The sequence below is a fragment of the Lepidochelys kempii genome, chromosome 7 (assembly GCF_965140285.1).
Source record: "Lepidochelys kempii isolate rLepKem1 chromosome 7, rLepKem1.hap1, whole genome shotgun sequence".
Lineage (NCBI taxonomy): Eukaryota > Metazoa > Chordata > Testudines > Cheloniidae > Lepidochelys > Lepidochelys kempii.
The window spans coordinates 82063485-82089191 of NC_136386.1; the positions used below are offsets into that span (position 1 = coordinate 82063485).

The following is a 25707-nucleotide window of genomic DNA, read 5'->3' on the forward strand; positions in this document are numbered from 1 at the left end:
AGCACTTATTGCTCTCCAGACCACCATGAAGCTGCATATCCTGAAGTACATCCCTTCCACAAAAGTATCTATTCCTTGCAAGTTACAAATTTTAAAGAAAAAGACTTGATGGCCATGTTTACTTTTTCCATTCCATATATTTTTCTGTTACGGCTTTACAACTTCTATGATCTTTAAGGGGCTGTTGGAGAATATTCTGATGGATTACTGGTTTTAATATTGCTTACTTTCTCTTGATTTTTTGTAGACGCTGGAGAGTATACTTTTGATCCTTTGCTTTGTTTCTTTGGTGTGTTTTGTTGTTGTCGTCAGTACTGACACTGCCATTCATGTTCTGGTAATTCCATTCTGTAACATAATTAATAATGTCTGTGCCTATGAAGAGGAGATGCTAGCTGATGGCTATAGAAGCAGCACAGGAGTGCACACAGCTCTACTTTTAGAATATGTTCTACAAAAACAGTAGTGTTTTATTTTTAAATGGCAGTTCTAAAGTGTTAAATGTGACAAAAATTCTCTATACTTGAAATATAGTTTAACCTACTGTACTTTAAATTATGGACCCAACATATTTGTTAGCATCCTTTTAAAATTTTCATAAGCTTCTAAAATAGTATACAGTGGCACATAAAATATTTGTCAAAGCAAGTTGAGGAATGAGCTTCACCCCCTAACAAACCTATACATGAAAGTTTCAAACTCATCTTAATTTTAATACAAAATACTCAGTGATGGGAGTCATACCATACTAATTGAAGAGCATCAAAAATAAATTAAAATTTTTTATTTGGTTTAGCCTAAACAAATCATCCTAAAAATCTGCCTATTTTGGAAATCTTCTGTAACAAATTTCAGTAAGATGCTGTGGAATAGCCAAAGTCACTGTACTGAAGTTAGATTTTGTTTTCTTGTGTGTTTTTTTTTTTTTTTTTAATACTAGATTGTATTGCATTATAGGCTTAATGAGTCCATATTATTGTTATACTTTTTTCAAAAAACCCATCTCACGAACCCATATTCGTTAGAAGTAGCAAACTTTGTTAAAAGTGTTTGTCTTCCAGGTCACGTTGATGATCTCTTTCCGTTTTTTCTGAGACATGCTAAGCAGATCTTTCCTATGCTGGACTGTATGGATGATCTGCGCAAGATCAGTGACTTAAGATTGCCACCCAACTGGTTAGTGTTTTTAAGTGTCAGACTTTCATATTATTGCTGTCAGTGACAGCAGTTTTCATGCTAAAGACTATACTAATTTCATTGTCTGCAAGATGTTGTTATAGCTAGTTATCAGAATTGATACTGTGCGTACCTGGCTACTAGTATCAATACAAATTGGAAATAATGTATAGCTAAGAGTAACAGGTTTTGATTAGTCCAGTACGGTTTAGTAGTTAATGCTTTGTTATATAATATCTAAACCTAAGATGGAGTTCAGGCTCATGCCTGTGGTTGTCCAATCTTTGGTGGGTAATGATTTCAGAAAAACGTGCAGAACCTTGAAATCAAGGGTCATAGTGACATAGAATCATAGAAGTACAAGGCCCAAAGGGACCTTGAAAACTCCAGTGCAGCCTCCTGCACTGTGGCAGAATCAAATAAGCCTAGACTGTCCCTGACAGGTATTTGCTGAACTTTTTCTTAGAAACTTCCAATGATAGGGATTCCACAACCTTCCTTGGAAGACTATTCCTGAGTTTAACTATCGTTTATAGTTAGAAAATTTTTACTAATACCTAACCTAAATCTCCTTGCTGCAGCTTAAACACATTACTTCTTGTCCTGTCTTCAGTAGCTGTGGAGAACAATTGATCACCATGCTCTTTATAGCAGCCCTGAACATATTTGAAAACTGTTCCCCCCCCCGTGCCTGGTTTTTTAAATGTTTCCTCATATATCCAGTTTTCCAAACCTTTTTATTATATTTTTTTTGCTCTCTTCTTGACTCTCCCCAACTTGTCCACATCTTTGCTAAAGTGTGGTGCCCAGAATGGGGCAGCAGCGCCGAGTAGAGTGGAACAGTTACTTCCTGTGTCTTACATACAACACTCCCGTTAATACACCGTGGAATGATATTCGCCTTTTTCGCAGCAGCACTGCGTTTTTTACTTTTAATCAATTTGTGATTTGCTATAACTCCCAGATCCTTTTCAGCCATATTACCACCTAGCCCAGGGGTTCTCAAACTGGGGGTCAGGACCCCTCAGCGGGTTGCGAGATTATTACTTGGGGGGTGGCGAGCTGTCAACATCCACCCCAAACCCCGCTTTGCCTCCAGCATTTATAATGGTGTTAAATATATAAAAAAGTGTTTTTAATTTATAAGGGGGGTTGCACTCAGAGGCTTGCTATGTGAAAGGGGTCACCAGTAAAAAAGTTTGAGAGCCACTGACCTAGCCAGTCATTCCCTATTTTGTAGTTGTGCATTTGATTTTCCTTCCTAAGTGAAGTACTTTGCCCTTTTCTTTATTGAATTTCCTTTTGTTGAATTCAGGCCAGTTCTCTAATTAGTCAAGTTTGTTTTGAATTCTAATCCCATTCTCCAAAGTGCTTGCAACCCCTTCAAGCTTGGTGTCATTTGCGAGTTTTATAAGCACGCTCTCTGCTCCATTATCCAGGTGATTAATGAAATGACACATTTGCTGGAGAGTCAGGTATTGGCTTGTTTTTCTAAGAATAACCAGTTTTGCAGATGCTTTGGACCTGGGCTTTATGACATAAAAGTTCAACCGTGGCTATCAGATCACTTTTACAATCCTCTTGTGCCAGGAGGCAAACTTATTTGATGTGATGTCTGTTACTATCAGTGTTCTTTGCCAAAGAATTACAATTAAAATGAGAGGGCTTCAGTTATGAGATTGCTGTTCCATTATCCGACATTCTTTTTCTCCTCCCCTGTTAAACAATTTTAGCTTGTTGATAGAAACTACCTCTACACAAAGCTGTCTTTTACTCATATTCTATTCAATAGACAGTAAGTCAAAACTCTAAAAAGTAAATAAAAAGAATGCAGTAGTAAGACAATAATAGTAAGAATATTATTTGTTGACAACGGTATTCACATATTTGACTTTAAACTTTCTGAAATGGTCAAGAGGTCGACTAATATTTGGGGATTATATTGAAACCTCTTTGTACTTGATTGAGTTTAAGAACTATCTCCTCCCAGTCTTTTGTTTTATTAAATGACAATTTAAAATAAATGGGCAAATAGCACAAATTCACTTGGGATTTCACCCAAATCTGTATCTGGATGATAGATTATAATTATTTTTGTCTTTGTTTTGTGTTTTAGGTATCCAGAAGCCAGGGCTATTCAAAGGAAGATAGTCTTTCATGCTGGCCCTACAAATAGTGGAAAAACTCATCATGCTATCCAAAGATACTTGGCAGCAAAATCAGGAATATACTGTGGTCCATTAAAACTGCTGGCCCATGAGATCTTCCAAAAGAGTAATGATGCTGTCAGTATGTTACTTAAGCAATTTCTCTTCAACTGTACATGCATTCATGTCATTATACAAAATATTTTCTTTTAATAAATGTAAGTTTTTAGGGTAGTCTTTGAAATAATCTCTGCTAAAATGTAGTCTTGAATTATGATACTGTCAGTGTGCATTAATACTAGTGATGCACAGAAAGAGAGGAAATGGTGTCCAAAGAACTTCATGCATGTAGCAGTCTATTGCCCTTCAGTCACTGGTTCACCCCTGTGCTTACATTGGCTTTTGCTAGCTTTCTTGTAGGACTGTCTGGGGAGTGGAGATGACTGCCTCTGTTCCCCTTGACCTTGCATTAAGGCAGCTGTCCATGGACTGTGACCTTGGGAAAACAAGGGCAGTGTTAGGTTGGGATGATCACCGATTGACATATCAGAAAAAAACACTTTAATTCAGGTTACGTTAAATAAAATAATTCTTTTCATTAGCAAATTACAGAAATAGAAACATGAAAGAAAAGTTGATTTTTATATAAATCACTTTCTTGGGTCACTATGTAAAGAGGTGTTAGATTTAATTGGAGAAGTGTTTTTAAACCATGAAAACCAAAAGTAGTAGCAAGTTCATTTCTTGCCTTCCAGCTGCCACATTATGTCCATCTCCCTGCTAAAAGCCCTCCAGATTGGTGGACCAGTCCCAGGAGCTTGTTACATGTATTTTCAAGGAAGTACTTGTGTCAAGGGACACCATGTCTATAGAGTTTCCTTTCTTTTTGGTGTGGAGTTTTATCCATCTCAGAACATCAATAGGGGAGGGCATTGTTCTCTAGTCAATACATAATATAGAATTATTTATTCCTGTTGTACAACAACTTGCTAAGCTAGTTTCATTTCTATTCAAAGTAGCTACCCTGGCGTATACTAACTTCTCTCTTCCTGTTTTAATGTTTATATTCGTACTAGTGGGCATTGAATAAAATGTTTTACCCACTTGCAGCAAATGCTTTGATTTAAAGGGCATTGCTGTGGTGTTGCTTTAGGTGGCTTGAATAAGATTTCATTAGCCCCGCTGATTGCCTTCAAAATCTGTGTAGGTCTTTTTCTCTAGTCTGTTTCCAGCTGCATAGAAGTTGCAGAGAGGCAAATAGAAATGGTATTACGAAGTATTAATTTAAAAGACTAAGTATTAAAATCACCAATATTTATATAGTAATTACGTATAAATCTGTAGTAGTGATCTGTCAGTAAAACATGCTTAGTTTTGGTTAATTCTTTAACAATAGTGATTTTGTAATTCTCACCATTTTAATTTCTAATATATTTTACATTAATACGAAATTCTAATCCCTAGGACCAAACATCTGCCTTTGAATAAGTAATCTGAAACCATATATTGTGTATGTATGTAGGAATGCGTGCATGTGCACCCTTTGTTAGTGGAGTTGTCATGAAAAATTTCTTTAATCTATTGAGGATTCTTTGTGCTCAGCATATTGTATGTTGTTGCTAATATGATTAAAGCATATACTTCCTGGGGCTGGAGAAATACAAAGTTAAAGCATAATGATACTACATTGCAGGAACTGGGGAATGGGTTCAGGGGAAGAGCTTCTGATTACAGAAATTAGTAGTCTCTAAATGTTGCCTTCCACATATTAGAATGTAATTGAACATAGAACAAAATATTTACTGTACTCCATTGTCTATCTTCTGTAAATTACTTTTGGCAGGGATATCTCAAGGATAAATCTATCCCTACTCTAAAAGAAATCAAACCAGAGATGGTAATCCACTAGATCACAAGGGTGGGTCGGAGGGAGAAAGATAACTTATTTTATTTAGATTTTGTTTTAGAGGAAACTATACCAAAAGGCACTTAATCAAAGTGACCAAAACTTCGGATGACTTTTAAAAACACAGCACCATAGGAACTGCAACAAAATTGAGCCGAAAGACATGTTACACCGCTCCCTTGTCCTACCACATCTCATTTAATCAATAGACAATGATCGATACAATTTAAAACCACCCATCAGAGAGAAATTGTATCCTCAACTTCCTCCCCTCCATGTCTAGAAGGTCAACAAAATTGGGCTCTATCTGACCACATATGTAGGAATGTAGTATACTTGGGTTTATTTCTGTGACATACCAGCGAACAATTCAGATATGAACAGGTCTGTCACCCCTGCCAGACAACCTTTGTTAACTTATAAAGCCTTGCAAAAGTAGCTCCCACCTGGGCCGCTCGCAGTTGGCCAGCATGCAAACCACACTGCATGTCACCGTGTAAGTGCAACCAGCCAGCCACACTTGGGTTATGCTCTGGCTTTCACCAGCCTTGGTTATACGCATGGTGACCCCAACATGCCTCCAATCCCAGATTTCCCCCCAGAAATGTGTGTCCAGTACTGCTCAGCCCTCTCCTGGACAGTACAAAGTATTTTAAATCTGTTATTCTTTAAAAGGAACAATGTGCCATCTTATTATCTCAAATAGTATTCAGACACTTTAAATTAAACACACTGGATTAGATAACAGTAAAACAAGTTTATTAACTACAAAACGATTTTAAGTGAGTACAAGTAATGAGGCATAAAAGTCAGAAATGGTTACAGGAAAAATATAGGTAAGATATTTACCAAACTTCACTTCAATCTGATATAGTTTAAGTTTCTCACCACGTGGTTTCAGCAGTGTTACTGACCAAACCCTGTAGATCAGGATCCCACCCTAGAGTCCAAGGAATGCTTTCTTTATTGTGTGAGGTGCTGTGAATGCAATGGGCAGGGAGAGAGGGGGTGGTGCTTTAGGGCATTTGTCCCTTATTTTTACGGTTTCAGTCCCTCTCTTGAAAAACGGCATGAGGAGGCAAAGAATCTATGTGAAAGGATGTTCCCTGTTGGCTTTTTCTCACCTGTTTGAGCTTTCTTTGTTTCCCTTCCTGCTTTGACTCTGTTTACTGCTTCAATGTAAATTAAGCAGAGCATGCATTCCTTTGTCTAGGACAGATCTGTGGCCCAGACTGAGGTTTTCAAATGCTACCTTACAAGATATGCCCTTTGCAAAGATTATTACATTAGTTTGTAGGGTGTAAATACAGGGGTATATTCTGTTCCAATTTCCAATTTTTTTTTCCCCTTTGGGAAATATTCTAATTCTGTTTTTAAGAGAGTAATTTAACTTCAACTTTCTTAATTCTTTTAGAGTGTGCCATGTGACTTGGTAACAGGAGAAGAGCGTGTTCTTGTTGATCCAGAAGGCAGACAAGCAACCCATGTTGCTTGCACTATTGAGATGTGCAGTGTTACTACGCCTTGTATGTATACATGGTTATTTTCTTCATATACATGCGGTTTTTTATATGCAATGATGCTTACACCCCTGTGTTGAAATTATTAATAATATTTGAAATTATTAATATGGAAAACTATGAAACACTAATTTACTATAAATTCCTTTATTAAATCCAAAGGCCAAACTAATACAATTGCTCTAAACATGCTTATTAGTTAGGCTTTTTAGCCAATTTACTACATCCAAAAAGTAACAAAACGTTTATAAGAATTTGATCAAGATACTTACAAACAGGCTGTTAAATCCAGGGGTGCTTAGACCAAAATACATCAGTTCCAGTGTGGTCAGGCAGGTATTAGCAATGAACCCTTTAAGAGTTTACCTTTTATATCCTTTAATAAGTAAGTGATGTCATTGCCAATTATTGACTTCAGGTAAAAAGCAATTTGAGACAATTCACCCTTATTTCCAGTCTTAATCCAGATAAGATTTACAACCTCCTTACTTCTCAAGGCCTTTCCTCCCCTCCTTGCTGTCCAACAATTTTCCCATTGCACCTGAGTTCACACAGTCTTTAAACACTGGTTTGTGGGTTGGCGAAGGGTCGTGTTGGCTCATTTAAAGACAGTTTGTCTGTGTTTTATTTAAAACCACCTGCAGTCACCCCTGTTGGTCAGAGGCATTCTTTTTAGAAATGTCCTGTTATCTCATTAGTTATTCTTTAAACAGACATGTTCCCTACTTTATTCCTTCTGGCCTTACCGCTTATTATTTTCAAGGCCTTCCTTCTACTTGCTAGGCAGGGTGTTTCTTTACAGTACACACACATTTTCTTAACCAAACATAAGCTAACTCTAATTCTTTAATTTCATATTTATCTTACACCCTATAAGAGGTTAAACTTAAGCAATTCATTCTAGTCTTGCAAGTGCTGTATGTATTCTTATTTTTAATTTAGCAATTTCTGACCTCTGCTAAGCACTGTCATCTGAGAGTTATTAAATCTGGATACTCTCGGCGCAATCTTGGAATGCAGAAGAGATTGAATTTGAATAATTCTTGTAGGAAATAACTTCAGTTATTTTGTATTGTGCTTCTTGGAAATGTTCCTTCATATGTAGTCGTGCCATCTAGGTGCTGCTCTTCACCTAGTATCTTAATTTTCTTGTTTTTAAGATGAAGTGGCTGTCATTGATGAAATTCAGATGATCAAAGATCCGGCTAGAGGATGGGCCTGGACCAGAGCACTTTTAGGTATACCCATCAATGTTGAAACTGAGCCATTTTACATTTAATAACCAAGTGTGTTAAACTTACCACTAATTATGTTGAATGCATTTGTTATTTGTTTACCTGCTTGATTAGTAGAGAAGCCTCATTTTATCATATAACCTACTTATTATACTTTTGTAGGTTGAAACATTGTAATTATAGGTAATCCAGCAGAATTTTAATTTAAATTTACTGTTAAATGTGTGCTAACTTGGCAAATAATACACATTTCTATAATCTTTTTAATTTTAGACTTGGCTGATTATTCCTTCCCCCCCCCCCCCCCAAAAAAAAGTGGGTTTAATTATAAACCAAATTTCTTGCAGGCAAGTGTTTTCAATTTTATATTTTTTTCAGTTGGAATGTTTGAATTTTTTTTTGTCTTCAAAAACGGGAAGACTCAGTTTTGGGGTTTTTCTCTCCCCTTTCTTTCACCACTGAATTTAGCAAAATGATTAAAAAAACAGAACATTCCTCTCCCTTCTCCCCCCTCCCCAATTTAGAGTTAGAGTGTAAAAAGGAAACTGTAACTTTTCCATATTTGAGGAAATTTTGAGAAGTTAGAGTAGAAGAGTTAGTTTCATTTTTCTTTTTACAAGTGAAGCAGTCAAACCTTAGATATGTGTTCCCACGTTGGGCAAATACGAAGATGATGGCAAGGCACCAAGAGGGTGTAAGCAGAATATTAACTTTTAAGATAGTTATCAGATGGATGATTTGACATTATATAATAGTTGGTAAGGTCAAGAATTGCTCCATTGAAACTTAGCAGTGTATATAGTGGTGGTTTAGGCAAAGGCACAAGCAAAAGCTACAGTGACTATAAATATGTAGGAAGGAAAAATCAACAAGGAAAGAAATCCCATCCTTTATTGACATCTTCAGTAGGCAGGATTTTTGTTGTTGTTGTTGTAACCATCTCTGTCAGCTCTCAGTATTGCTGGTTTGTGTGAACATGTATATTTTAACACTTTATCTCACTGCATTTTTTTTCAGGACTCAGTGCAGAAGAAATTCACATTTGTGGAGAAGCTGCTGCTATTGACTTGGTGACAGAGCTCATGTATTCTACAGGAGAGGAAGTGGAGGTAGATCTTATACTGTCTCCTTTTTTCTCCCCTGTCCAGTGGCTATAAAGTTGTTTACACTTTACTATCTAAATATTGCAGGTGTCTACTATATCCCTCATTTGAGAAAATACTGATCAAATCTACAGGAGTCAGAGCTTGTGCTTGACATGTTGGCTATGTAAGCCTACTGAATCAAAAGGGGGTTTCTTAAAGATGTTGCAAAATCAACCTTTTTTTAGCAAAAATATTATTGCCCTTACCAAGAGAACAATGGATCTTAAAATTTCTACTGACTTATCCAGAGGGAGTGCTAGATCTATGCTGAGGCCTCCTTTACATGTCCATTTTTCCTAGAGGTCATGATGCCCACCTTTTTGCTCAGGTCACTTTATTATTAGTTAGTTCTTAAAAAATCTAAAATCAGTGGAAGAGTTTTTAAAATGCTAAAAGGGTTAACATATGCCAAGGAAAAAAGCTATACAAAGGAAAACAGATAACTCGGGTTAGCTACCGACATGTGCTCGTCTGCAAGGGACATTTTACAAATGTAGGTCCTGATTCTGAAAGCATTCTGCCTGCAGGACTCCCATATTGGAGAGCACAGTGTTTTCTCCCTAGTATTAATATAGTTTTACTTACATTGTATATGTCTGCAGTGGAATCGAATTTAGAAATAGAAGTGGTTCCTTTTCTGTCTCCTGAAAAGGTCAGTTTGGAAATGCTCGTAAGAATGTTCATTATTGTTTGGAAGGCAGAAGGGGATGACACATTTTCTCCTAGTACTTCTCTCGTTGGGATTGTGAGGCACAGTATAATCTTAAAGCTTTGATTGACTTGTCATATGAAGTTAAATTTTCATAGTAATTATAAATTTTGCAAAGGATTTTTGTGTTTTGCCTTGACAAAACTGCTGTTTAATCCTAGGTCAGAAACTACAAGAGGCTTACCCCTATTACCGTGCTGGATTATGCACTAGAATCTTTAGATAACCTCCGTCCTGGTGACTGCATTGTCTGTTTCAATAAGAACGATATTTATTCTGTGAGTCGGCAGATTGAAGCCCGAGGATTAGAATGTGCTGTCATATATGGCAGTCTCCCACCTGGTAAGATACTAGCTTTATCTCTCTTTTAAAGAGAAGGCTCTGTTTATTGCTGCTACCATATGAAAAGTATTTAATCAAGAGACTTTACATTTTTCAAGTTCTGTATCTAGATATTGAATTAAGACAACACTGAGCAAATTTTCTTTGTCTTGTATTGTAATGTTGGAGTTAAATCTTTATCAGCTGTGTAATCTTACTTTTGTTCCTCCAACAGTAACTTTTATTTTATTTTGATTTATTTAAAATGACACCCATCCATCTTTCTGGGAACACTTGCAAAAATTAACATTCCTGTTTCTTCAACTGTTATGCTTTTGTTCAGTGACATGTAAGAGCACGCAATCTTTTTTGTATAACAACTTTTGGTGGGTAAAGTCTGTTACAGAAAATGTACTTACGATTGATTCTGTTCTAGGGACAAAGCTTACCCAGGCAAAGAAATTCAATGACCCTGATGATCCATGTAAAATTCTAGTTGCTACAGATGCCATTGGAATGGGGCTTAATTTGTAAGTACTCTGAAAAGGCTAAGGCTTATTTTTCAGTGAGACAAGTGTGCTGGTTTTCCTCAGTCTTTCACAGTTTGCTTAACGTGGATAAAAACCCTTTTTGTACAGTACCCAGTATGTGTGTGTATATGTGTCCTCACTGGAATTAAGTGGTGGCTGACCTGACTGGGAAGAGCTATACTTTCTAGATACTGAAAATGATCGCAACAGTTAAACTGCTCATTTAGACTGCATCCTTTGTGGCACTGAGCATCTTCAATTCAGTGGCATTTGAGAGTGCTCAGCTCCACACAGGATTAGGTTCTTGTTCTCTGATGAGTGGTCTTAGTCAGGTCCCAGATGTTGCCATATCTTTTTGTGACGTGGTCACCATTGGACTCTGCTGAGATTGCAAAGGACTGAATCAGTGGATATCTAATTACTCTGGGTATTCCTTCTTAAACAGGACTGATAAGTCTAAAGAAAGGCCTTCTGTTTCCAATGTCTTCAGTCTGGCAACTTTGAACAGTAAATCCATATTAAAATAACATCTATAGTCTGAAGACCTCCCTGCTTTGTGAAAAGAAGGGACCTTGATAGGAAAAAGGAACTCCTTCCTCTGCAGCAGTTAGCTATATGGAAATAACTTGCATGACTGAAGAGAGAGAATGCAGTGTAGTTGTAGCTGTGTTAGCACCAGGGTATTAGAGACACAAGATGGGTGAAGTGGACCAACTCTTTCACCCCCAGAAGCTGGTCCAATAAAAGATATTACCTCACCTACTTTTTCTCTCTAAGAGAAAGTAGTCCATGATTTTTTGTCTGTCTTTGTTTAAATGTTTCAGGAGTATAAAGAGAATCATTTTTAATTCTCTAATAAAGCCAAGTATCAATGAAAAGGGAGAGAAGGAAATGGATGCAATTACAACATCTCAGGCTCTACAGATTTCAGGCAGAGCTGGAAGATTTAGCTCTGTGTTCAAGGAAGGGGAAGTCACTGCAATGTATCGTGATGACCTCGTACTGCTGAAAGAAATTTTGAATAGGTCTGTGCCTCCTATAGAGGTAAGAGTTTTAAATGTTCTGATCTCACCAGAGTGTGCTGGAGCTGCCTTGGTATTTTGTGATCCAGTATTCTTCACTGTACACTGTTGAGTCTGAGTAAGAAAATTGAATTGTACAGTGCCATCATTCTGAATGCGTGGGGCATTTGCAGGTTTCGTAAAACTCGTGAAGTCTCTCACTCACGTACTGCAGCTTCTCTTCTAGACTTTCTCTTCTTGAGCTTTGTTTTCATTTTGGTTCTTAAAAGTTCAGGATGGTTGTTCATTGTGGTGGATTCCATAGGGTACAGTGATTTCTTGACAGGTTTCAAAGTAACAGCCGTGTTAGTCTGTATTGGCAAAAAGAAAAGGAGTACTTGTGGCACCTTAGAGACTAACCAATTTATTTGAGCATAAGCTTTCGTGAGTTACAGCTCACTTCATCGAATGCATACTGTGGAAACTGCAGAAAACGGTGATTTCTTGCATGTTGTTCTGCTGGATTTTGCTTTTCAGAGACAGTTATTTTCAAAGGTTTTCTTTGTTAAAAAGCAATGTTCATTAGTTCTTCTTTTTCTTTAGACAGCTGGCCTGCATCCTACTGCTGAGCAGATAGAAATGTTTGCATACCATCTCCCTGATGCTACTCTATCAAATCTAATGGTAAGAATGATTAAATCTATAGAAACATGAGCTTTCATTTTTAAAATCACATAAATGTTACCTTATAATTACTACTTTACTGCAATGCAATGTAATTAAAAAGCCAAGATGCTGCTTTGTGGGTTTTTTATTAAGCAATTAGACATTTTGGGTTACCAGTATAGTGACAACTGATGCACTCAGAATGCTCATTGTAACCTTTTGTGTCACTAATGACCTGGAAGTCTCCAGGTAATCTTGTTTTGTTTTTAAGAGCATTTGTTGCTGCAGCCACTGCTGTTCACTTGTTTTGGTATTTTGAAAGTATATTTTTTGGTCTGAAGTTGGAGACATGCACTCAGATATTGAAGCAAAAATAATAGTTTTGGAAACTGCTTCTTGTGAAATTGTTCAAAACTAACCTAGTCATCTAGAATTTTGCTTTTTTTATGTCACTTTTTAGATTTTTCTTCTTCTGATCTTGTGTACTGTCTGAGGCAGTGTCTTCACTAAAGTTTGGACATCTGGATTCTGTAGCAGCCACTCAATCCCATCATTACTTGCTTTTTTGGATTTGTTCCATCTTACTAGTGAATTCACTGTAGTGCTCATAGAAGTTTATTTAGGAATAAACTTTTAATCCTGTGTTTTAAAACAACCGAACAAAAAAAGGACCATGGAGATTTAATCTTCTAAACAGATTACCAGAATTTTACAACCGTTCACACAGATTTCCTGAGTGTCTTGAGAGTCCACTAAAGTTATTAACAGCGAATACTAAGTTAGCTAACCAAAATGTACAAAGTTAACCTATTATGAAAAAGAGAGTTTCGTGCTGTCCAAATGGAGGCCTCATGTAAAACTCATGCTGATAGAATAGCAGCAAGTGTTTAAGCTTCTGCTTTCTAAAACCTCAAAGCTAGTATCCAAGTATACAAAAAATCTTTTAACTATTTTTTTCCTTTCAAAGTCTAATTAAATGCCTTATTTAAAATTTTGCTGTATGATACATATCCAGCCAAGCACACAGATCTGTGATTAAATGTATCTTTACTGATAATGTCCATACTGGTAAGAACTAATGCTGTGGACACTTATATTCAAGATTAGACTTTTTGTTTGTTTGTTTCAAGCACAAGTGGGGAGGAATAGCTGTTTGTCTTTATACTCTTCGATCTCAACTACTGCACCATTTTAGTTTATCTGTTTTCTCACTACTTTTTCCTGTAATCTCAAAAATCCTAAAGCCAACTTTATAATAATTTAATGGTTGAATTATCTACTGAAATAAAAAGAAATCTACCTTGTGTTATGCTGGTGACACAAATTTACAACAGTTTAATGTAGAAATAACTGACTTTGAGATCATACTATGTGGCTTATTATGTATGCTCCTATCCCACTATATTATATATTTAAGAAGAAGTTGTTTTACTTTTTTGTCACATACCCTCTGTACTGCTACGGAATCTGCGTTACAGATGTAATTTTTAAAGGAAATCATGTAGGGAGAGAACAAACACAACCTATACAAAAATGATTTGTTTTTTAGCATGTCAATATGAAAGTTGGCAACCATCATTTGTGATAATCCTAAGCTGAACTTCAACTATTAACAGCATTTTAACTTTTTCTGAACAGGATATCTTTGTGAGCCTCTCACAAGTGGATGGGCTGTATTTTGTCTGCAATGTTGATGACTTTAAATTTCTAGCAGATATGATTCAGCACATTCCGCTAAATTTAAGGGTAAGGTATGTGTTCTGCACAGCACCCATCAACAGAAAACAGCCTTTTGTCTGCACCTCTTTGCTAAAGGTAAGTTCTTCAAATGTACAGTATTTATAATTGACTAGATCAGTCTTAAGCAAATATGTGTGCAGTTTCCAAATTGGCAGTTTCCAAGTGCATTTTAAAAAGCTCATGTGGAAGTAGAAATACAAACTAGGTGTTGAATTTGTAAAGAATACAACCTCTGTTAACTGTTCAGATAAAGTTTTGCAAATGCATTATCTTTTCACGTTTGAAACCCAGCTTCCACTTTAGGATGTAAATTAAAAAAAAAAAGTTGTCTAAACTTTCCCTTTGTTCACATCCCCAAATCCCATAACTTGCCCCGTGGGAATTTCTTAACTAGCAGAGGTCAGGAATGATGTACATATTCAGAGTTATGTGGCATTAAGCCTTGCACAGCACCTTCTAGCAGTAGCTTGCCTACAACCAGTTGGTGCCATTATTAGTTACTCATTTTTCTCAGCATCCATCTGTGAATAAAATAGAAGTAAACAAAAACATTTTTGCTGCATATCAGTGCAATGAGAAGTCTCTTATTTGTGTGAAAATACAGATCTGTATTTTACAAAATGGCTAGTGATTTTACTTTTCTCAAATTCTGAGTGCCTCATTTAAGCTACTAAAAAGGGCCAGATCTTCAGCTCTCCCCCTCTGAAAATCAGACTCCTGCCCAATGTCTGAAATTGGGCACCTAAAATCACTAATCACTTTTGAAAATTTAGGCCATAACTTTTGTGATTGAATTGTCTGCTAGCAAAACAGCTAAGATTCCCAAGTGTCCGTGGTTAATTTCTATTTAAAAAAACAACAAAAATCTTTTTTTTTTTTTAATTTAAAGCTGACAATAGTGTCCTTGTTACATCAGGGAATGGGTATCCAACATCACTTCCTCAACCTAGAAAAAATAATCTGAAATAAGAGAAGCATCGTTAGGATTCAACAAAACGAGCTGGCTGCTGATAGATCAAAGACAATGGGCAAAGCCCAGCTGACCATGCTAGGGAGGAGATCATCAAGCCATAAAAGTCTGCTCTCATTTTCTGGATAGCCCCATACTACTTAGTTGTGTGCATGGCCCTTAACAAATTGTTTTAATGAGGCACAGGAGGGGAGAGATGGCTCTTGGGTTGAATAGTTATGTAAAAAATGTGTGGTAGTTGAAGAAAATTCTGAGCTGCATAAAGTAAAACGTTTGAAATATGTGCATACAAACTTTAGATCACTTATTAAAATACAATAGCTGTGAAACCCTCACACTTAGTTGTTCTGATACTTCTGTTCCTTAGTCTCTAATAACAGATGCTTGTTCTTAACTCAATGAATAGACTGAGATCACAAAAGCAGTATTACCTGGCTAGTCAGACTTCATTCGACATGGTACTCTGTCATAGACGGAATGTTAGTTCTTCGAGGAATTGCACCTGTCCATTCCACTTTGGGTGTGTGAACACCCAATGCACTAGTGTCAGAGATTTTTCCCTCAGCGCTACCTGTCAGGGCAGCTTATGTGCCCTTTTCTTCCTCATGCTCCTGTGCGATGATATAAAGGGCAGAGCTGCCCCAGCCCCCGTAAGTTCCTTCTTCCATCTGTGATGGCTGTCGGAGCATGCTGCCTTGTTACTGCAAGTGTTTCCTCTTTCTAAATGTTTTCGATTGTATATAGCTAGTACTTGTTATTCTTAGTGTAGTGTTCTAGTGGTAGTTCTCTTTTTTCCTTTTACTAGCATACTTAGTTTATGCTTCAGTTCCCACTGGTTCTGCATACAGATACCTGGTGCTGGGGCAGGTCTTGGTCCCCGGGCTTCAAACCTTGCCATGAATGCAAAAAGCCGAGGCTGGTCAGTGACCTGCACTTCCATGTGCCTAAAGTGCTTCGGAGAAGCTCACATCAGTGGCAGGTGCCAAATCTTTAGGGACTTTAAGCCCAGAGCTAAAACAGACAGGGAGGTCAGACTAAAGCATCTTGTGGAGGCAGCCTTCTCCCCACCCTTGGAAACTTCCCACTTGAAGTGAGATCTGAGCATCTTTACTTTGGTTGGGAGTGCTCCTCCTATCATGACAGAGTGTCGATGCTGATCTACTTCTCTGATACTAAAGAAGAAACACTGCCAAATGTCATTGAGGAGATCCCTGGCACTGATGTTCAGCAGTCAAGCTGTGAAGCAAGATAGAGCATGCTCAGTGCCGAGGTGCTGTCCGGTGCATATGGAGGCTCAGGCATGGTCGTTGACTCGGCACTGGTACCGGTGAAATTGAGATCAACATCTAGGGAAGCACCATCCTGTGGTGCCATTCTCTTTGGCTCAGCAGCAGCAAAAGACTCTCCTGATGCCATCAGCACCTGAGGCATATGCTGCGGCATGCAATCTGCTAAGTCCGTCAGTGCTGGCTTTGCTGGAGGTTCAATTGACACTTCCCCCAGTACTGGCAGTCTCCAAGGAGCACTTGCCCGCCTCTAGAGTTTAGCACCTGATACCACAGGCACCTCTTGACGCTCTGGTACCACCTCGTATGGTGCTGTTAAAAGGTAAACAGGCTATGATTTCTCTGGTGCCATCCTTTTCAGTCTCCGGGCACTGCTCCCTGGCACCAAGAGATACTGCACCTTCCTGCTCGAACTGCACGGGTTCATTCTCTGAATTGGAAGTTGGATCTTGTGTGTCAACTGTATTACGTAAGCCATCACTCTTCTCCAAGGGGTTTTCATCTCTGGTGTCCAGCAGATGCTCCACATTGGTTGTTCGGTAGGGAGCCTTGGCAGGGGAAAAATTGGGCTCTGGTGCCATATCAACCGCCATATTGAAACCTGTGGCGGTTTCTGCCTACCTCCAGATCCTCTCCTTGCTCACCCTCCTCTACATCCTCTAGTAAGCATTATGAAGCTTCACATCAAGAACTGCAAGAAGTCTCTCCCAGTAATGAGCTCCCAAACATGAGCAATCTGCCCCAGTTAATCTCCCTTTAGAGAAATTTCAGGAAGTAACACCTCAGCCAGCCTTAGGTTCTTCCTCATCACCACCAGCTGAGGCAGCAGTGGTCCGTGTTTCCTCTTCTCCTCCTGACAATTACATCAGGACATCCTCGAGAGGATGGCTTCCACCACAGACATACAGGTGGAAGTAGAGCTCACATAGATTGGCTGGTTGATATTTTGGGATCTGTGGGGTCTTGTCAAGTGGCATTTCTCATAAATGAGACTATTTTGGAGCCCACAAAAATAGCGTGACAAACACTATATTCCCTGTCTCCCACTGCTAAAAGGACTGAATGGAGGTATTGCGTCTCCCTCGCGCCAGGGTCAGTTGGAGTCTACCTCAAAATCAAAGGATGTGAAGAAACTCTTTTTAGGAGAGAAGTTTATTCTACAGCTGGCCTGCAACTCCGGATTTCTAATCAATGAATATTGCTGGGGCATTGGTTTTCTCCCTCTGGGACATATATTTAAAATTTATAGACAAGTTGCCAGAGGAGGCTGGACAAGAGTTTTTTGCAATAGTGGACAAGGTAGCCAGGGCCTTGCTTCAGGTTGCATAGACTGCTCCAGATTCTACTGCTAGAATTCATCTACTGCTAGATCATAATAATGCATTAAATGTTCATGGATCTAGTCATCAGGCCTTCCTCAGGAGGGACCAGCACTCTCTTCGCAGCAAGGAGATGACAAGTTTCACAGTCTTAAAGGCTCTAGGGCTATGCTGAAGCCTTTGGGTATTTACACTCCTCTTCCAAAAGAAGCAGCAGTTTCCCCCGCAGCAGTCCTACCGTTATACTTTCTTTATGCCTTGTCAGCACCAGACTAGGAGAAAAGGGAAAAGTTACAGGTGGAGAACACCACCACCTCTTCTTTTCTCATCCACTGCGAGCTTGTCCAGACAACCTGGGAACACCAAACAGTCAGTTTGACAATCTTGGGAAGCACAGCGTACAAGGAGTTTTGCTATATTCTCAAACCCCGTTTATTTTTCCAACAGGCTATCCCACTTCCTAAGTGCTTGGACCTATATCACTACAGACTAGTGGATCTTAAACAAGATAGAATTGGGATCCATCCTTCACTTTATTTCTACCTCGTTCCCCGCCTCATTCCCCATCCCTTTTCAGGGACCTCTCTCAAGAGAAAGTTCTCCTTTGGGAGGTACAGCCTCTCCTCCAGTCAGGAGTCATAGAGGAAGTTCCTCCTTTACACAGAGGAAAGGGATTTTATTCATGCTGCTTTCTGATTCCAATGGAAAAAGGAGGTCTCAGGTCCATGCTAGACCTGTGAGAGCTGATGAAATACATAAGGAAAATCAATTTTCACATGGTCCCTTCGGCTTCCATTATCCCCTGTCTGGATCTTGGCGACTGGTACGCTGCCCTTGACTTAAAGAGTGTATTTCAGTGTGGCAATATATCAAAGCCCCAGGAGATTCCTCAGATTTATGGTCAAGCAATCCCACTATCAGCTTGCAGTCCCTGCCATTTGGTCTGACTTTGGCCCCACCTGTCTTTACAAAGCATGGCATGGCAATGATGGCTGCATTCCACAGGAAATCAGGAGTACAAGTGTTTCCATATCTGAATAACTAGCTGGTGACAGGCTGATCCAAGAGGTGAGGTGGTGCTAATAAATGAGGAAAAGTCAGTCCTTTGACCTGTTCAGAGAATAGAATTTATAGGAGCAGTCTTGGATTCTCCAGAAGCCAGGGTGTTCCTCTTGCAAAGCAGATTCCAGACAATGTTTGCATTTTCTTAGATCTGAAAGCCCATTCTGCCATGGCAGCATGGAACTGTCTCACGCTTCTGGGACACATGGCTTCTTGTATTTACGTGGTTTGGCATGCTAGACTTCCTCTTAGGAAGGTGCAGGGCTGACTGAGCTTGGTGTACTTCCCAATTTGTCATCCACTGGACATGTTAGTTCAAGTGTTCAAAGAAGTCTTACTCTTTGGACTGATGGATGGACCAACCAATGTATGTGTGGGAGTTCCTTTTGTTCCCTACAACCTACTTTGACTCTGGTTACAGATGCTTCTGCTTTAGGTTGGGGACTCCACCTGGGAACTCTGCAGACACAAGGTTGATCTGTCCAGGATTTAGCTCTCCATATAGATGTAAGATAGTTGAGAGCTATTCATCTAGCTTGTCACGCTATTCTCCCCACATTAAGGGAAGGATTTTGCTAGTTCTTGTGGACAACACAGCAGGAATGCTCTACGTGAACAGACACATAAGGACCAACTTGACACTTCTACGCCAAGAGGCAATGCTGTTTTGGGAGTTTTGTATTGCCAGCTTGATCCGCATCAAACTCTCTGACCTTCAAGGTGTCCAGAACAGTCTGGCAGATGAGCTGAGCAGATCTTTCACCAGTCACCAGGAGTAGTCTCTTTGTCTGGGGAGTTCTCCACATAGAGTTGTTTGCAATCTGATACAACAGGAAGTGTCATCAGTTTTGTTCAAGAACAGGTCACAGTCCAGGGTTTCTGACAGATTCTTTCCTGTTGCCTTGGAAAGACAACCTCATGTATGCTTACCCTCTGGTTCCACTCTTTCCTAGAGTGGTGTTAAAAAATCAGATAGGATCATGCTCACGTGACCCTTGTTGCACCGGCGCGATCTCCAGTATTGCTTTTCCACTCTACTGTCCCTTTCAACTAGGGCTCCATTGACACAAAAAACAGATCCAGATTTGATTTCCCAGGATCCTGGTCTCCTTCACCCCAAACCCAAGGCTCTTCATCTTACAGTTTGGATGCTCCATGGTTAAACGCCTCAGGAGTTTAACCTTCAGATTGAATTGGTTGAGAGTCACCTGAAGTGGAATGGACAAGTGCAATCACTTGAAGAAAAAACTAACCTGGTGTTCTTTGAAATGTGTTACACGTGTTCATTCTATGACCCACCCTCCTGCCCTTTTATCTCAGAGTCTGTCCAGTAAGAAGGAAATGGGAAGGTTTGGGGGGCAGCTCTACCCTTTTGTCATTGCTCAGCACCACAAGGCAGCAGAGGGTGCATGCGGCACCCCAAAGGGTACCACCAAGGGAAAAATCTGTGACAGAGCCTGGTCATCGGTGGGCGGGATCGAACCTGGGACCTCTGGAGCTTAGTGCATGGGCCTCCACCGCACAAGCTAAAAGCAGACTCATTTAACTCTCTCTCTTTAAGCGGTCTCGGTGCCATTAGATGGGACAGAACACCACACCTAGAAGGTGTGGGGGTTACACACACCCACCCACCCCCTAAAGTGCAGTGGACATGTACAACATATCTCAAAGAACAACTACAGAGCAGGTTAATAATTTTTTTTTTATTTGCCAGTATTATGACTTTCCGTTATTACACTATATCCTCTCTCCAATATAAAAACACCTATACAGAGGGTATAGTTTAACAAAAAGTTGTTGCACTTGTAACTCATGCTAATACAGTCTGTTTCTGAGGCTTTGGGATGGACATTTGAAACGGTTTAATTAATTAATATGTTGTAAAAATACTCAGTTCTTGCTAACAGACTTGTACAAGACCTTGTTGAATCTGTTTATTTTCCAGTTTGCGAGGCAGTTTAGTAGAAATGAGCCTCTGACATTTGACTGGATATGCCGGCACACTAACTGGCCACTGGTCCCACCCAAGAACATCAAGGATCTTGTACACCTTGAGGCTGTTCATGATGTGTTTGACCTCTATCTGTGGTTAAGGTATTGAAACTGAAACTTAAGCTTTATTTTGGTTTTCTAGTATATTTGCAGCTCATGGACAAATGGAAGCCATGTTTTTATGTTGGTGCAAATTTAGCACTAGATGGGAGAATGCCACATAGACAGTTAAGCAGATCTCAGTGGAACCTACTGATTGTACAACCTGAGCAGATGCAACAGTTGTACTGTCAAGATCCGCTCTGATGATGAGGCAATGTGTAATATGATACACAAAGACGAGGCATATGGGTGGGAGTGGGTAGGCGGTCTCTTATATACCACATAATAGTAAGACAGCAACTTGATCTCTGCCTACTCCATTGACCTACAGCAGTTCTTGTATTGGCAAATTTAAAACATTTTTTTCTTTTAGTTACCGATTTATGGACATGTTCCCAGATGCCAGCCTCGTACGGGACATCCAGAAAGAACTAGACAACATTATACAAATTGGCGTGCGCAACATTACAAGGCTTATCAGAGCTTCAGAAGCTACTTCTGTTTCTGGTGCTATCGCTGTGCCAGATGACTTTCCTCTTCAGAGAACTGAAGTTAATGACAGGATGTTGAACTTGGAAGATCTTCCAGCAGCAAACCAAGATCAATTCTCAAATGCCACAAAGGTCCCAGGACAGAAGAGAATAAGACGATCTAAAGCTTTGGGCTATAAACCTGCTGAAGTACAGTCGAATATGAAAAGTCACGGACAAGGATCTCTTGCTGCCAGACTAGTGCGTGAAGGACTCCTTACCCAAGAAATGCTGAAACAACTAGAAAGGGAGTGGCAGGTTCACCACAATAACAATGGAAATTTCCCAACTGAAAAAAGAGATAATCAGAATGGTTCAAAAGGGACAGGGAAAAAGAAGAAGTGAAATAATGACCTAATTCCATTTAATTTTTGTTCACAGAATAAATACTATTTTACTAACCTCTTCTGGCATCTCTGGATTACACTGGTGCTGTTGCATTTTTTTTTTTGTGGCTAGTTTTATGAAGCAAATATTCAGAGATGGATTCTTGTAAACTGAAAGGTTATTTTATTAATTCTGCTTTTGTTGACTTGTTATGCACTTTCTCACAACCATGACATTCAGCATAAAAAATACTGTGTTTTCCTACATGAAAGTTTGACCCTAAAACATCCTTACAAAATGCACACTTAAACTGTTTTTACCATTATGGTCAGGTATATTTCCTTAGTAATGAATTAGCTAATCATTCCACACCTTCGTATTGTACATAGTTCAACAGATAAGTGCTATAAATGGTAATATACGACTTCACAGGAAATGAGATTAGAATCTCATGCCTTTCAACCTTTGCCTCCCCTGAAAATCTGAAGTAATCAGGTGGAAAGCATTTATCTATTAATGTCCTAGATCTGGGAAATTTACAGTATTTCTCTTACAGAGGAAAAGGTCATAGCCCTTTTAAGTTCTTTCTATCTGATGGCTTTTAGGGGAAAAAATTGATACATTTAAAAAAATTATTCTTTCCCTGGGGGAAAGCTAGACATGATCTTATTCAGGCAAAGCCAAAAATGTTATCCTGTTAAAATACTACATTGTGAATGGGTAGTTTTGTGGTGCTAGCTGTTAAATTCCCTGAATTGCTTTCTTAATGCTGTGTCTTCACTTTGAGTACAATCAAAAGTCTGTATAGTTGCCCTGACTTTTTTACATTCCCTTCAAGAAAGGCAATGTCTATGCTTGGAGCCAGGGCTGTGGTTCCTAACTCATGGAGATATGAGTGGAGATAGCTCCCATTGAGTTCATGCTCTAAAAATAATAGTGTAGCCATGGTAGCATGGGCTGCTGCGAGTTGCCCTCTCTGCAAACCTGCTGGGGCCCTGTGGGTACCTATTCAGGGGTGATAGTCCCTGCCGCCAATGCTTGTGCTACTGTGTACAGTATTTAAATACTGTAAATACAGCAACTGTTTTGGCACATTATCAGTGAGAGCTAATGTGAGTGTGTCTACATGAGCTAGGAATCCTACCCCCAAGTGTAGAAGTCGCCAAAGTGACTCTGTTCTTCTGTGTGTGATGTATTTTATTTCTTGTTTAATTTCAAGATCATCCTTCATAATTCTTAATTGTTGGGGGAGAAAGTAAAATACATAATTCCAGATCAACTAAAAATGGAGACCGTGCAATGTACAGTGCACTGCACTTTGACATCCATGATCTCGGTATATCCGATACGCCGTTAAGAGAAGTTTACCCAGCTAGCTTAAAATTGGAAAGTTGGCTGTTTAGTTTGACCTTTCTTCAGTTTGTTATCTGGCTAAGCTCTCCACCAACCCTGTTTTGACAGGTTGGTTTGTTTGTTTGTTTTAACATGGAGTTAATCACTATGTGATATTTCAAGCAATTTGTAAAGGGAGGGGAATGCTCTAGTCCTATTGCACATGTTCCTTGGCATTCTAGCCCTGATAACTAAATCAGTTTGATTTGGATAACTTTAAGGTGACACTCTTGTTGGTGTATTTGAAGAAAGGCCAGAGATCAAGTGTGCTTAGAAGCTGAAATGACTTTTGTCCAAAGAAGTGACCTTCAGCACTGGGGCATGTTGTAATGGCCGTGGGAAGGAAGCTACCCTGCTTCTGCTGTGTGCTTGTTTTGTGGAGAGGAGTTGTGGCCCTTTGGATGTTAGAGCTCTTCCCATCAATTTTTGCAAACTTGAAAGGAAGTTTTAACTTTCTTTTAACTGATTTCTGACTTTCTAAAATGGTATGCTGTTGTGGAGTTCTCTGACCACTTGCAAATCTATGCTTTAAGTTTTAGGCTACAGACTTCAGTCCAAATCTTAAACTTCAGTTCAGAACAATGTGTTATATAATGTTAACGCTCCCCTCCCTGATCTCAGCCATCATGGGTATGGCACACAGAAAACCCACATTCCTTCTATACTCCCTGCTTCCATTATGTTTTGATAACCAGTTTATCCATTAATTGTTCACAAAGCTGCTTTTTAATGTATATTTTTAGCAAGGAAAGGCTTCATTTGGGTACTTAGAGGCGTAAACTGAAATCTTGTGTTTGAGCAACAGCCCCTCTAATGAGAAAAAAGCTAAGTAACTCTACAACATTCTTTTGGTATTTTGCTGAGATTAGCACTTCAGCTTAATTCATTGCTTGTTCCCATAGTGACTCCATAGTAACTGTTGTAAGAGCTCTGAAATTTATTCAGGCATTTCGAGGGCTGATTTTCATAAAAGAAAGTTTTCTTTTCTTCTGAGCTAATGGCACAGTTGCCACTAGATCTAATTAACGTTGCTGTCCAATTGGCCTCACAGGGTGTGATCAAAAGTGATGTTGCAAAGCTACGCTAGGAACACATTTTTAACATGGGTCTACTTTGCACAAAACAAGAACACTTCCAAATGGCCTGTGTCTAGAGTCTTTGTGCATGGAGCTGTGCTGTGTGTTCCTACGTTGTTGTGAAAGTTCAACACGCTTTTCAACTGGCCCTTTTTTAAATGAAGAAAGCTTGATTCCCTGATAAAAATGTAAATTGCATTTTACACAGTACTTACCTTCAGTTGGAAGAGCCACTTTCAGCAACTTTGTTTCTGAAGACACTGTGCCTAAGCCAACTTGACCTTTCCATTCTTGCACTGTTTTCAAAGGAGATGGAGGTTGTGTAGAAGTTAGGGTAAGACAGATTCCCCCCCCCCCCCTTGCTGGACAGGGGCTTCTTTTGTGTTTTCTTTGTTCAGTCTCTCTGAAGGTGTCTTAAGTACAGATTTTATCTTATTATTTTGCAGCCTCGTGCTGCTAATGGTTATGTCTAAAGAGAACCTTAGACAAAACTGAGCTTTGTGCAATTTGTCCTCACTAATGCATATATCCAATGTGGTAGTGAAGGTGAAATACACCGTTATCTCCCACTCACTGAAATCTAAATGAGAGCTTTAGAGAATTTGACATGAGGTGAAGCCAAGTGATGACTTTTCACTTCCCTGATATCTGTTATCGCTAAACTCCAATGTGCAACTAAGATTGGAATCCTGAAGCTGAGAATGAAGCATTTGCTTTGGAGAGTGATGCACCAGATAAACTAATAAAACTCATTCTGTCAGAAAATAATGTGCTGGAGGGGTGAATGGGGCATAACGTCAAAATAGTTTGAACAAGTTAAATAAATTAAGCTCTTAGAAACAGCTTCCACTCCTGGTAAAACCAAGTCAGAAGAAACTTAATACTGCACCCAAACTCAAAAAAGTGTTCAGAAAGGTCACTTTTTTCTATCAAAGTTTGCCTGTCCTGTGGCTACTGGGTACATTTGTTTTGCCCAGATTTGAGCTCATTCATATGTGGTATTTTGTTGAGATGACACTCAGAAGGGGGAGGTGTTTAATGTTTTTTGGAAAGTTTTTTTTAATTTTTTTTTTTTGGTACCACATCTGAAAAATAGCTGAGCTGTCAATCATTTTAGAAACTTCAAATGAGATTTATCTGAAAATTGTAGGGAGATTTGGGACACAGGAGCAGTTCGGGGAAAAGCATATTTGGGCAAATGAGAAATGGTAGTGATCCATTGGTCTTCAACAGAAGGTCCTGATCCTGCAATTAGATCAATTAGATCAACTAGACCCATGCAGAGTTGTGATTGTAGAGTTGGGGCTTCAGATTGTAAGTTCTTCAGGGCGGGCTGTCTCTCTCTCTGTTCATGGGCAGTGTCTTGCACCCTGATTGGGGAGACTGGCTGTGACTGCAGTAGAAATAATAAATAATAAGTAATAATTGTAATGGATACTGAATGACTGGGGGAGACCTAGGCTTTCATTTGTACAGAGCTTTCTTTAGTCTTAAATGTAAACTGTATGCTAGTGTGAGACTGCATGTCCTCACCCCAGGTACTCGACAGCTACAC

At 39.1% G+C, this 25707-nt stretch overlaps 1 protein-coding gene across 2 annotated transcripts in view; it reads left to right on the forward strand.

Moving 5' to 3' along the window:
* SUPV3L1 (Suv3 like RNA helicase) overlaps positions 1-21758 on the forward strand; it is a 35857-nt gene extending 14099 nt beyond the window's left edge. The window contains exons 4-15 of one of the 2 annotated variants that reach the window (XM_073353510.2): positions 1062-1176; positions 3293-3461; positions 6644-6755; positions 7910-7987; positions 9002-9093; positions 10000-10180; positions 10596-10689; positions 11514-11733; positions 12294-12374; positions 13995-14171; positions 20679-20827; positions 21201-21758. In XM_073353510.2, the coding sequence (XP_073209611.2) occupies positions 1062-1176; positions 3293-3461; positions 6644-6755; positions 7910-7987; positions 9002-9093; positions 10000-10180; positions 10596-10689; positions 11514-11733; positions 12294-12374; positions 13995-14171; positions 20679-20827; positions 21201-21702 (1970 nt within the window). In that variant the 3' untranslated portion in view covers positions 21703-21758. Of the gene's footprint in view, positions 1-1061; positions 1177-3292; positions 3462-6643; positions 6756-7909; positions 7988-9001; positions 9094-9999; positions 10181-10595; positions 10690-11513; positions 11734-12293; positions 12375-13994; positions 14172-20678; positions 20828-21200 lie in introns of those variants that run through there. The other variant, XM_073353511.2, reaches the window with a different exon arrangement.
* The last annotated feature ends 3949 nt before the right edge of the window (positions 21759-25707 follow it).